General features: G+C 43.4%; 1 protein-coding gene across 3 annotated transcripts in view; it reads right to left on the bottom strand.

Annotated features, from left to right (window-relative positions):
* The window catches only part of LOC310846980, a 75,648-nt gene that overhangs the window by 25,708 nt on the left and 37,376 nt on the right, over positions 1–12,564 (bottom strand). For all 3 annotated transcript variants that reach the window (XM_083744255.1, XM_083744257.1, XM_083744256.1), the window contains 3 exons: positions 6,151–6,324; positions 4,374–4,773; positions 2,036–2,198 (listed from right to left, as the gene is read on the bottom strand). In XM_083744255.1, the coding sequence (XP_083600381.1) occupies positions 2,036–2,198; positions 4,374–4,773; positions 6,151–6,324 (737 nt within the window). The remainder of the gene's footprint in view (positions 1–2,035; positions 2,199–4,373; positions 4,774–6,150; positions 6,325–12,564) is intronic.

Below are 12,564 nucleotides of genomic sequence, written 5' to 3'. Positions count from 1 at the left end.
CTTCACACAAAGGATTTCCAGTTGTGCTTGCTGGAGGCCCATTGCGCAGCTGCCTCAAGAGTTACAAAGGATCCTGGGAAGTGCTATAAAGCACACATACACTTAGTGTTGTGCCAAAATTTTATCCCCCATTTCTTCTTGACCATGTTCCAATACTGAGAGGGGAAATGCATTCAAAAATTATCAAAGAGAAAAGGAAAATTTAGAGTAATTATAAAAGGCAGGGTGAACTGTTTTGGCTGTGTTTAGCTTACTTTTGAGTAGGCATGGGGAAGAAACTTGGTTTTGTTTGTATTTTAATGAGAAACTACCTAAGGTGCAGTTTTCAAGCTTACACACGAACTATCCTTTGAAATTTGTATTTCTCTGAATTTTGCACTTCTCTGAATTTTACAGTACAGTCCACTAACCAGAAAATGTGTGCAAAGTGTGCATTAAAAAGCACACAGCAGTGAAAATAATTGCAAAAGTGCAATATATGGGAGAAATTTGCTTACAAAAATATGCATATTTGTCAAAACTGAATACAAAATGTCTACAATTTTTCATGTGGATTTTTTAAAATTAAAAATTAAATTAAAAAAATCACAATTTGATGGAGAAATAAAAAGGTAAAGGGACCCCTGAGCATTAGGTCCAGTCCGACTATGGGGTTGGGGCGCTCATCTCGCTATATTGGCCGAGGGAGCTGGCGTACAGCTTCCGGGTCATGCGGCCAGCATGACTAAGCTGCTTCTGGCGAACCAGAGCAGCACACAGAAATGCTGTTTACCTTCCCGCTGGAGCGGTACCTATTTATCTACTTGCACTTTTGCTTTCAAACTGCTAGGTTGGCAGGAGCAGGGACCGAGCAATGGCAGCTCACCCCATAGCGGGGATTCGAACCGCCAACCTTCTGATCGGCAAGTCCTAGGTTCTGTGGAAAAACTGGAAAAATGAGAAACTGTTGTTGACAGACTCATCCATTGGTACTTGAGGAAAGGACCAAGGTTCAGCGGTAGAGCATCTGCTTTGCATGCTGAATGTCCCAGATTCAATCCCTGGCATCTCCAGAAAAGGCAGGGGGTGACCCTTGTCTGAAATTGTGGAGACTTGGCCAGTCAGTGTAGACAGTACTCAGCTAGATGGACCAATGTCTGACTCAGAAGAAGGCAGCTTCCTAACTCAGGGTCGGCAGATGAAGCTGAATGGCAAGAGATTCAGGACAACACCAAAGCACTCATTGACACAGCACACAGCTAAACTACATAAGTTGCTACCACTAGATGTAGTTATGACTACCAACTTGGATGCTTAAATTGGGGATTAGAAATGGAGGATAAGGCCATCAATGACTACTTGTCACGATGGCTGTGTACTACCGCAGGATCAAAAATAAAGGTAAAGGGACCCCTGATCATTAGGTCCAGTCACGGACGACTCTGGGGTTGCGGCACTCATCTCGCTTTATTGGCCGAGGAAGCCGGTGTACAGCTTCCGGGTCATGTGGTCAGCATGATGACCAGAGCAGCGCACGGAAACGCCATTTACCTTCCTGCCGGAGTGGTACCTATTTTTCTACTTGCACTTTGACGTGCTTTCGAACTGCTAGGTTGGCAGGAGCAGGGACCAAGCAACGGGAGCTCACCCAATCGCAGGGATTCGAACCGCCGACCTTCTGATTGGCAAGCCCTAGGCTCTGTGGTTTAACCCACAGCGCCACCCGCGTCCCTTAGGATCAAAGATAGTATTCCTTTAAACATCTGTTACAGGAGAGCTATTGCACTCATGAAAGGCTGGTGTGCTTCCCACAGACATCTGTTTGATCACTAGGAGAACAGAATGCTAGACTGGGTAGACCTTTGGCCTGATAAAGAGGTCTCTCCTTATACTCTTATGTCAATGATCACAGGATAACATTTGATGGACTGCTCTTCTTACAACTATTGAAATTCAGTTGAAATTCTGCAGCATTTCCTTCTGAGCCTCTTGAAAATGTTAGGAATCATGAGTAAGGGGCTACTCCTAGTAAGCAAAGGGACATTTTAACACTTACTGAAGTTATGCGCAATTTTGGGGTTTAACATGATTTGTTGTGTCAGGAGAGGCTCATTGCCATGAGTTCCCACCACTTCTTGAATACGAAACTGGTTGTAAAGCCGAGCCACATCTATGGTTTTCTGGCCCATGTGGCAGGATGTCCAGATTGATTTCTCTATCTAAAAATATTAAAACGCTGTAAGTAAATATGTCATGGCATCTCTATAATTAGGACAGGCAAGTTCCCAAGGCTTGATTTGGAATGAGCTTACCTAATGCAAGCTACTTTGCACGCAGTTCAGCTCATGTCCATAATTTTAAGCTCACATATTCCAAGCTCCAGGTTTCGTCGTATTTTCAGTGATGCTTTTATAAACACACAAAGCAATGAGAAGTATTCCCACTCCCAACACATCCTCCAACCACTAGGGAATATGATAAGTACTGCAGACCCTTCATACTCCTCTCTGACACATTCCCCCATCCCCGAAAAAAGCAGTGGTGAAATGTAGCCTTAATGTAGTAAAAGCCCCAGGAACCCTCAGATTTATAGATACCCTATGTATCTTTTGGTAGCTGATTTCGGGTGAACTGTAGTTTCCAGGATATTTGTGAAGATCCCATAGAAACAACATTTCCCACCAGTCTTGTCACTTAATAATGGCCTAATGAAGGCTGCAACAACCCTCTTTACCACTGCTGCCAGGTAAGTTTCAGCCAGAAAGGGAAGGGGTCAGCCATGGAAGTGTAATGTGCCAGTTTTGAAACTGCGGCGAAACTAATTATGAGTGGAGACCAAACTTGGCTAATAATTAGCCTAGAAGCCCAAGACTAGAGAATTCCATGATTCAAAGAAAATGGGATTTGGTGAGCCAGGGGGATGTATAACTATCTTATAGGACATCCGAGTAGGATCCCATGTTCCTGACTGGGTATTGTAACACCTAACTGAGCATATGGAAGGAGTCCTAGGAACTGCAAGTACTTTCTTCCTGAGGTCACCCTGTGATGTGTAAATGGTAGTCATGACATTCTTTATGGACAGTCGTAACCATAAAAAGACAATAGATTCCCATGGGGCTAAGAGTTTGGGGATTCTTCTTGAGGAATCCATGTAGAACTTGAATTCCATCATAGTGTTTTTCACTGTATTCCTCCAACTGAATGGTTACCAGGGGACTGTATGTGGGCAGGGTGAAGATTCCATCTAAATAGGCCATAAAAGAGCTTGACTCATGAAATAGGACCATGACCTCTCTGTGGCTTGGTGCTACCACATTCCTCAATGGGGTAGAGGGTGATTGTGAATCATGAGTCATTTACATCTAGGACAGTGGTGGGGAACCCCTGGCCTATGGTCCTAATTAGGCCCACAAGTTATTCCCACTTGGCCCAAGGGCCATGTCAGCCAAGCCACAGCCACTTGTCCATCACCCAGCATCAGATGACTTCAGCTATGGGACAGGTAAAAGCATGACTTGGAAAAGCTCCATATTCAAAAGGGAGAATCAGGAGTTCACTCTAAATGGACCCCTGGTTCTTCTTTTGCAGACCTGGCTTGAATTCAAATGAATATTCCATTGCAATTCAAGCCATAGTTGCAGGGGTATAATTTTTGCAGCTGCGGTTTGGCTTCTAGAATTCAGGCCGTGTTTCTTTGCAGTTCAAGTTGGGACTGTAAAGGAAGAATCTTGCAGCTGCATATTGAAGTTACCATTTCCTGGCACCCGATGCCATCAGCTGGTAGCCAGATCCACCCAGCTGTCACGTGATCTATGGAATGCTGGCTGCTTCTGCTCAGCCCTCCTCTAAGAGGATAGGGACTATGGTTATAGATTATTCCCAACATTTATTTATTAACCAATGGTGTTTGTCTCTTGCCCATTTTGCCTCCTAAGGAACTCAAGACAGCAAGGATAAGTTCCTCACCCGCCAATTTGATTCCATTAAATGCCTACCATGATCACAATATTCTCCTTTGCAAGGAGGCTTCCATCACTTGGGCTGTCAGGGTTCTCTGAATGGGCATGTGAGGGGGACATAGTGTATGTACTACAAGGGTAGCCAACTTGGTGTACTCCAGATGTGGATGATTTATCCCATACTCCCATACTGAGAAACAATGGGAAGCTTGGTCCAAAACATCTGGAAAGAACCTCAGTGGTCACCCTGGTATACTACTTGCTTTCTCTATTTTGTTGCTAAATTCCAACATGGACAGCATTTCTATTCTGTAGAAGGATGAACAATCTCGTGTTAAATCACATTATGATTATGATGATAACAGCAACAACAGAGAATCAAACACTCATGGATTTTATGTGCCCTGTTCTATGCAAAATATAATTTCAGACCTTTTCCTGAGGGACTACTTCCCAGTGGAACGCTTTTGTTCTTGTTGATGTTGGAGGCTGGCTGGACAACTTGGGGAAAGGAGGCGGGACTTTCCCACCTGCCGTTCTTCCAGGAAGCTGACCCAATGCTGAAACCAAAGGACGGTTCTCCTGGAGAGTGTGGGCTAAAGTCACAGCCTCTGGAGCTGTAGGAGATTCCAAACCGAAACAGATGGGCTGTTCCATCTTCCCTTCATTTAAACAGTGAGCTTCCTCACACACCGCTTCTGAGACGTTCCCCTGAGTCAGGGATTCTGCCTTTGGCAATGAGCAGTATCTGTCTATGAGCAGCATCCACTCATTTCGGAGCTTGGTAATGTCCTCTAGTTTGTTGTTCTGGACAGTAAAGGGTATTTGGAATCTACAATTCAAAAACGGTGAGTCTGTGAACCCAAAATAGTGCACATGAAATGCCAATAAGCACAACCACAACCATTTCTGTTTCATGCCCATTGATGTTACAGACAGTTTTACTTGTCAAGAAGGCCAGCAGTGCTGACTCTGACCTTTTCAGGCTGACTTAATTGCTAAGACTTTGAAGGAAACAAGAGTGCTGAGATATAAAGATATATATTGCAACATATTGACTCAGGTGAACAATTTCCGTATAATTTTGTGGCCTCTGGGGTCAAATGGAACATTTCTACAGTCTGCAAAGACACAGCTACAGCTTAACACTGTCTCCAGCATTTAGATTTTTCATGTGAGCCAATTTACTAATTAATCCTTCTTTGGTTTGTGAGCAAGGAACAGAATGCTTTTGACATTGAGATACATCGACTTGGCTAGCCACTAGGAACTGGAACTGAAATATGTCCAGCATATTAACATGCTTTTGAGCATGTGCAGAGTGTCCTTCCCACATCAATAAGTGATGAAAACTTAGTACCTCTTATTTTAGAAATGAAACATGCACATCCAGTCATATATTCAATGTAGAAATTGTGTATCTGGATTCAAGTGACTAATCTCACATGCCTAGCTTTACTTTTAGGGAAACTAAGAAAGCAAAACTTCTAACAATTCATTTATTCCCAAGCCTTCAGCTCTTTCACACAATCTTCAGGGTAATATTAGAGCCTATTGAATGTATATGGATGTACACGTATATGGATGTCACAATGTGATATCTAATGTGTGGTAATTGATGTGTGTGCAGACTACAGCTGGCAAGAAAAGGTGATCAAACTTGTGTGAAACTGATGCAACAATTCAAGGAGAAACGGCTTCACGAATGACTCCCCACAGCTTTGTTTCACTGACTCGTCTCACTGACTCCTATTCCCCCTTCCAGAGCAATAATCTCTAGACTGGTTTAATAGTTAATCTCTCTTCCCAGGAATATCTGCATATTGTAGCTCTGTGATTTCCTAACAACTCTCAGCACCCTTAACAAACTACAGATCCCAGAATTCTACAGAGGAAGCCATGACTGTTTAAAGTGGTATCGAGTGCTTAGAATGTATGGTGCAAATTTAGCCAGAGTAATTTTCTGTTTTTTGTTACTCAGCAATCTTGGTATGTCTGTGTGTTTCTCTTCCTCCCTACACAGCATCCACAACAGAACATTATGCAAAGCTCACTAGCATCATTTAGCATGGTTTGTACCACTTGTGCAACCTTGACTTAGACCCTCTGGGCTGAACGGGGTATAAATTATTATTATTATTATTATTATTATTATTATTATTATTATTATTATTATTCCATTTGTTTCCGCTGTATTAGGTACACTTACAAGTACTTGGCTTCCTTTGTTCGAAGCATGAAGGTGCCAGAACCATCCTCCTCACTGACAACTGCATCTCCACTTGACAAGTTAATTGTTTTTGCTACAGGAGCCACCGTCTCCATCTGGCGTTGGTCGATGCAATGTAAGCTCAGCTCCCGTTCGCTCAGCTGCACAAAGTGTCTAGAGGACAAAAAAAGAAAAAGAAAAGAAAAGGTGCTGGCACACTCAGGTAGTTAGGAGCATGTAGATCCTTTGATTCAATGCAAAAATACACATTTCATACTGGTGAAAATAATTTCTTTTAAAAGGATTTGTGAAGGACCTTGTTGTTTTATGGTTTGCGAATCAACTTAGGAGGTTAAAAGATTCCTCATTAATGGAGCCTAAAACATTTACAGTGTTTTGATGTATCTTGGTCCTTTATGCTTTGAATTTATTAGGTTAAAAGGGTTTGTGAATTACTAGTCTGTCTTAATGGCATTCAAAACATTTTAAGTGTTCGGGGTTTCACTAATACGGCGCTATAATGCTCTGTGCTTTCTCAATTAAATTTATTAAGTGAACTATGTTTTTCTAATTGAAATTAACACTGTAATTAATAAGAGGTTTGGTTTTTTTAAAAGAACTTCAGGATAGAAATTCAGGGATAGGCGTCAGACTGAAAATGAAGAAGAGATATTGCAAAACATTTTCTTTGTTGCACAAACCTGGGGATGAGGAACCTGCGGCCCACCAGCAGACCCTGTGGGTCTCTGATGGTTTGACTTTACCCCCAAAGGTACACTCTTCCATTATCTCCCAAGACAGACAGGTGCCAACAGCAACAGCTCCAGCCAGCCTAGCTTTAGTCAGGGATGTAGCCCAGCAACATCTAAATAGCTATAGGTTCCCTAGCCCGAAAATAGAGTAGCTGTGTTCAGTTACCTCCAAATCTGTCTTTCTTTCAATGATTAACTGTACTCTTATTCTGGCTATTAAAAGTGGGGAGGGGTCTTCTCAATGACAGCTCCCTGGTTATGATATAACCTAAAGGTGGGGAGCCTCTAGTTATCCAGAGGTTGTTGGACTATAACTCCCATCAACCCTCACCCTTGGCCATATTGGCTAGTGTTGATGGAAACTGCAGTCCAACAATATACAGAGTGGCACAGGTTCCCCATCCCTACATTAAAAGATAACACTCAAGATAGCTCCCATCTGACCTTCTCTGACCTTGAAGGTGGTGAAGGTCCTGTGTGAGTGCCTGGAGGTGGTTGGAGGATGGATGGCGGCTAACAGATTGAGGTTGAATCCTGACAAGACTGTAGTACTGTTTTGGGGAGACAGGAGGCGGGCGGGTGTGGGGGACTCCCTGGTCTTGAATGGGGTAACTGTGCCCCTGAAGGACCAGATGCACAGCCTGGGAGTCATTTTGGACTCACAGCTGTCCACGGAGGTGCAGGTTAATTCTGTGACCAGGGCAGCTGTCTACCAGTTCCATCTGGTACGCAGGCTGAGACCCTACCTGCCTGCAGACTGTCTTGCCAGAGTGGTGCATGCTCTAGTTATCTCCCGCTTGGACTACTGCAATGCGCTCTACGTGGGGCTACCTTTGAAGGTGACCCGGAAACTGCAATTAATACAGAATGCGGCAGTTAGACTGGTGACTAGGAGTGGCCGCCGGGACCACATAACACCCGTCCTGAGAGATCTGCATTGGCTCCCAGTACGTTTCCAAGCACAATTCAAAGTGTTGGTGCTGACCTTTAAAGCCCTAAATGGCCTCGGTCCTGTATACCTGAAGGAGCATCTCCACCCCCATCATTCAGCCCGGACACTGAGATCCAGCACCGAGGGCCTTCTGGCAGTTCCCTCATTGCAAGAAGTGAGGTTACAGGGAACCAGACAGAGGGCCTTCTCGGTAGTGGCGCCCACCCTGTGGAACGCCCTCGCTTCAGATGTGAAGCAAATAAGCAGCTATCTTCTTTTTAAAAGACATCTGAAGGCAGCCCTGTTTAGGGAAGTATTTAATGCTGTATTGGTTTTAACACTTGATTGGAAGCCACCCAGAGTGGCTGGGGAAACTCAGCCAGATGGGCGGGGTATAAATAAATAAATTATTATTATTATTATTATTATTATTATTATTATTATTATTACCTCTCTTAATTGTTATATTTTGTACTGGTTTTAAAACTCTTTTCAGTTGTTTTTATATAACTCACCTTAGGACTTATGGGAAGGTGATTCATAAATTAATGAAATAATGGGTGGTAGCAAACTAACTTGTCCCTTCAAGTTACTGAACTTTCCCTGCTTCTCCTCCCCCACACCCACCCCCTCCTCAGATCTGCTCCAGAGGGTTGAGGGAACCCCAAGAACAGATTGTGGGGACATACAGGGAAAAGGGGGAAGTTCAACTGCAGAAGCAGAAATAATTTGTTTTCATTAACACCCGTGTTCGTCACATGCAGCGCTTCTTCCATTCCACTGCAGTCTGGCTTCCAACAAAAACAAAAACAAAGTTATTCATCTTGCTATCCACCGTGGCAGAATTTTACAAAGTTAAGTAATAATAAGAAGAAGAGTTTGGATTTGATATCCTGCTTTATCACTACCCAAAGGAGTCTCAAAGTGGCTAACATTCTCCTTTTCCCTTCCTCCCCCACAACAAACACTCTGTGAGGTGAGTGGGGCTGAGAGACTTCAAAGAAGTGTGACTGGCCCAAGGTCACCCAGCAGCTGCATGTGGAGGAGTGGAGACGTGAACCCGGTTCCCCAGATTACGAGTCTATCGCTCTTAACCACTACACCACACTGGCTCATTTCAGTGCAAAGGAAATTCAGTGCAAAGGGAAGGTGGCAGGAGTCATCAATTAACCACCATTTGCAGAATGAAAACAACCACTGATTGTATTTTTGTATTTCCATTCTGGAGATGGAACACATAAGTGAACATCTTTGACATATTTGCACATAACTCAGACTCACTATCATGCAGAGTTCTGGATTACATGGGATGCTGTGCATGTACAGGTACATGTAGGAAGGCCCTGTCACTACAAATGGATATGAAGTCTAGGGCTCAAGGGTGGATTGGCAAGCCCCACTCCAGTGTGGGCAAACACTGGAACATCAAGAGGGCTCCAGTTGACTACTGATTGTGTGGGTTCTATCCAGCTAAGCATTATTAAGCATTAAGTCAGTAAACTCACAAAAATTAATAGGCCAAAGTTAGTCATGGTCATTATTTTCAATGGGTCTAGTCTGAATACATTTAGCATTAGATACAACCCTTTGTGTTTAGTTCTGATTTATTTAGTGTCTCTCCTGAAAGCTTAGCTGAAAGATAAAGAATTCAAGTCATTTTGGCTACCACTCCTAACTGAAAGCATCCATTATCTCTACATCTGTGTGCAGAGTCAGAGTTCTCCATATTGTTGAACAGAGCTGGCCGTCTTATTGCATTCGAATTCCTTTCACAAAGAACTTGCAGCTTAATTGTTCACTGTTTAACAAACAGTTGCTTTGATGAAGGAAGCAAACTTGGGCTTTGCTCCACAAGGTGAATAACAAAAATCCATTGTGTTCCCATGGCCATCCATGTATGGGGAGAGAGGTGTGGTGCAATGGTTAGAGCATTGGACTAGGACCTGGAGGACCAGAATTCAAGCCTCCACTCAAGTCATGAAGCTCACCTTGGACCAGTCACTGTCTCCCAACTTAATCTACCTCACGTGATTGCTGTAAAAATCAGAATCGTGCTTGCCACTCTGAGCTCCTTAGAGGAAATCTGGGATATAAATGCAGTAAATAAATAAATGAAGAGCCTGCTCTATATATGTAGGATTCGTGTAAATGTAGAACCCTGTGCAACCAGGGTGCTACATCACACAGGGAGCTACATAACTCCCTTCTTCTCAAACACATGGAGGGCAGCTGGGCTGGGAAACAGAGATGTGATGGAGAAAGAGAGGCCAGCAAATATAGACTCACTCTCCCACTCATGCGAGAAACTGAGAACACCTCAATAGGTCTATTGTGTCCTCTGCTTTTCAGACACTATATGATTATTCATCATCACTAATCACACGAAGCGTGCTTTTAGATGGGGCCTTAACCAAGGTGAGATATTGCAAATGGATCGCTTCCAACGCATAATGTTGTTGTTGTTTATTGTATTATATATTCAACCAGAAAGGGTAAATCCACATGAAGGGGAGTGGGCATTTTGATGCCAGTGGTGCTACATGGATGCTGTGAAAAATATTGCATGCTCATCCCACAATTAAGAAACATTTGGAAGCACCCAAGGCCACTACTTCGCTGCACAATGACTTCGTTATAAGAAGCCAAACGGGATTAAGGGCCAAATTAAGGTAGCAAGTCCTTCTAGCGGAAGCCCCCATGCAAGGACCTTCACTAACACAATTGGGCTTTTCCGCACTCTCCCCCCATTCTCCCCTGTGCCCCCCCCCCAAAGTAGCTCAAGTGGGTCCAGAGAACAGCATCTTGGGGAAGGAGACTGGGGTCATTTGGTCTGGCAGGCTGTAACTCTGGTGCCAACAGAATGATTGCCATAGGGTTATACTGAATTCTTCCCTGTGTATGACAAATGCACTTTCTATTAGGGAAGGCAGAAATCCGCCTAGTGAGGGAGGGAAGCCCTTTTGTTTTTGTTTTTTTGTTTTCTTACAATTTATGTCAATGGCATTGCTATATATTTTAAAAAGTAATCTCACCAAATGCTCCTTTTATGTTATTAAAGGAATATAAATGTACACCTAGACAAAGAAAAGAGGGAAAACATAAAATAATAATAAATTACAACTACTGCCATATGTTTATACAGTATATGGTGTTCAACTTTATGGAGGGCTTTACTCAAAGCAGGGCCATTGAAATGAATGGACATGACTGTGTTAGGCCCATTGATTCCAGCTGCTCTGCTCTGAGTTGAATGCCACCCTAGATTTCTTCCTCTCATCTCTCAAGGAAATTATGCTTAGCCATTTATCTATGTCCCCCTGAGCTTATTTTTCATTTCAACAATGAAAATGCATCAAATCATATTGAGTTGTATTTAGTTTTCATATAACTGATGGATCATGGACTTTCAGACTGCTCCGGCTTATGCCGTCCTCTCAGTCTTACTATCTCAGTAATCTCTGACACGTTCACAACATGCCAAGCTTTATTCAGCCGTTCACATTCTCTGCTTAGTGGCCAACTACATTTCGCCAGATCTTATTAAGTTCCCAATCAATAGTGTATAATGCTGCTTAATACTGGCTTGAGACAAAGGTCCATCTACTCTCACATCCTGTTCTTGCAGTGGCTTACCAAGTGCCTATGGAAAGCCCGCAAGTAGGACATGAATGAAACATCCCTCTCCCCACTTGTGCTCCCCACAGTTCCCAGCAACTTGCATTGAGACATGCACATTGTCTCTGATACCAGAGACAATGCACAGCCATCATGACTTGCAGCCCTTCGTTAGCCATTATTATTATTATTATTATTATTATTATTATTATTATTACCCCACCCATCTGGCTGGGTTTTCCCCAGCCACTCTGGTTGGCTCCCAACCGAATCTTAGAAACACAATACAGTTGGCTTCAGTGCATGAAACCACTGCATTTTGGATCAGATCTGCGAAAAGGGACCAGAAACTCAAGGCCAAGCTACAGGAATGGAGGACTTGTTGTCGTCTGGATGCTGTTGTACTCCAGCTCTCATCACCCTGGCCAAAGATCAGGGAGGGTGAGAGCTGGAACCCAGCAACACCTAGCATGCTACAGATTGCTCATCCCTGCTACACACGTTGAATGCATCTTTGAATCTAACATGCAAGATTTTTTAAAAATGGAATTGTGTCAGCTGTTGGGGGGCTGATATTGAGTGGGACCACAGCAAGCAGGGAAGGGGGAATTTAACCCTTTCTTCCCCTGCCACAGTCCTGAAGACAATCCATCTTCTGCAGCTAGTATTTGCTTTCAGAGGAAATCCGCCATTGGCACCTGACTTCATACCTGCTCAGATCCCATTTATTCATTCTCTGTCTGTCTGTCTGTCTGTCTCTCACACACAAACACACATTAAGGGAAATTACATTTGTTAAAACCTGCACATGAGATGCAAAGACCATTGAGAAGGGAGTGACAGAGGCAGGCAGAAACACCACTGTAGAATCATGGAATTATAGGTTTAGAAGGGATCCAAGCAGTCATCTAGTCCAATCCTCTGTAATGCAGGGCCTGCACCACTCATACTGTTCCCTTCCCCCACACGGCTGGAGGAACATTATCTGCCCTTTGAGAAGGAAGAAGGAAGGCTGGGAGAAGGGGTTGGTTGGGTTGGGTTTTATTTTTACCTGCTGGTGAATGATGGGAGAATCATAACATTGTAAACCTCCTTGGGCAAAAGGGTGATATATAA

This window comes from Podarcis gaigeae (assembly GCF_964106915.1).
Source record: "Podarcis gaigeae genome assembly, chromosome: 6".
Classification (NCBI taxonomy): domain Eukaryota; kingdom Metazoa; phylum Chordata; class Lepidosauria; order Squamata; family Lacertidae; genus Podarcis; species Podarcis gaigeae.
The sequence above is the reverse complement of the archived record's forward strand: the minus strand, read 5'-3'. Positions and strand labels throughout refer to the sequence as shown.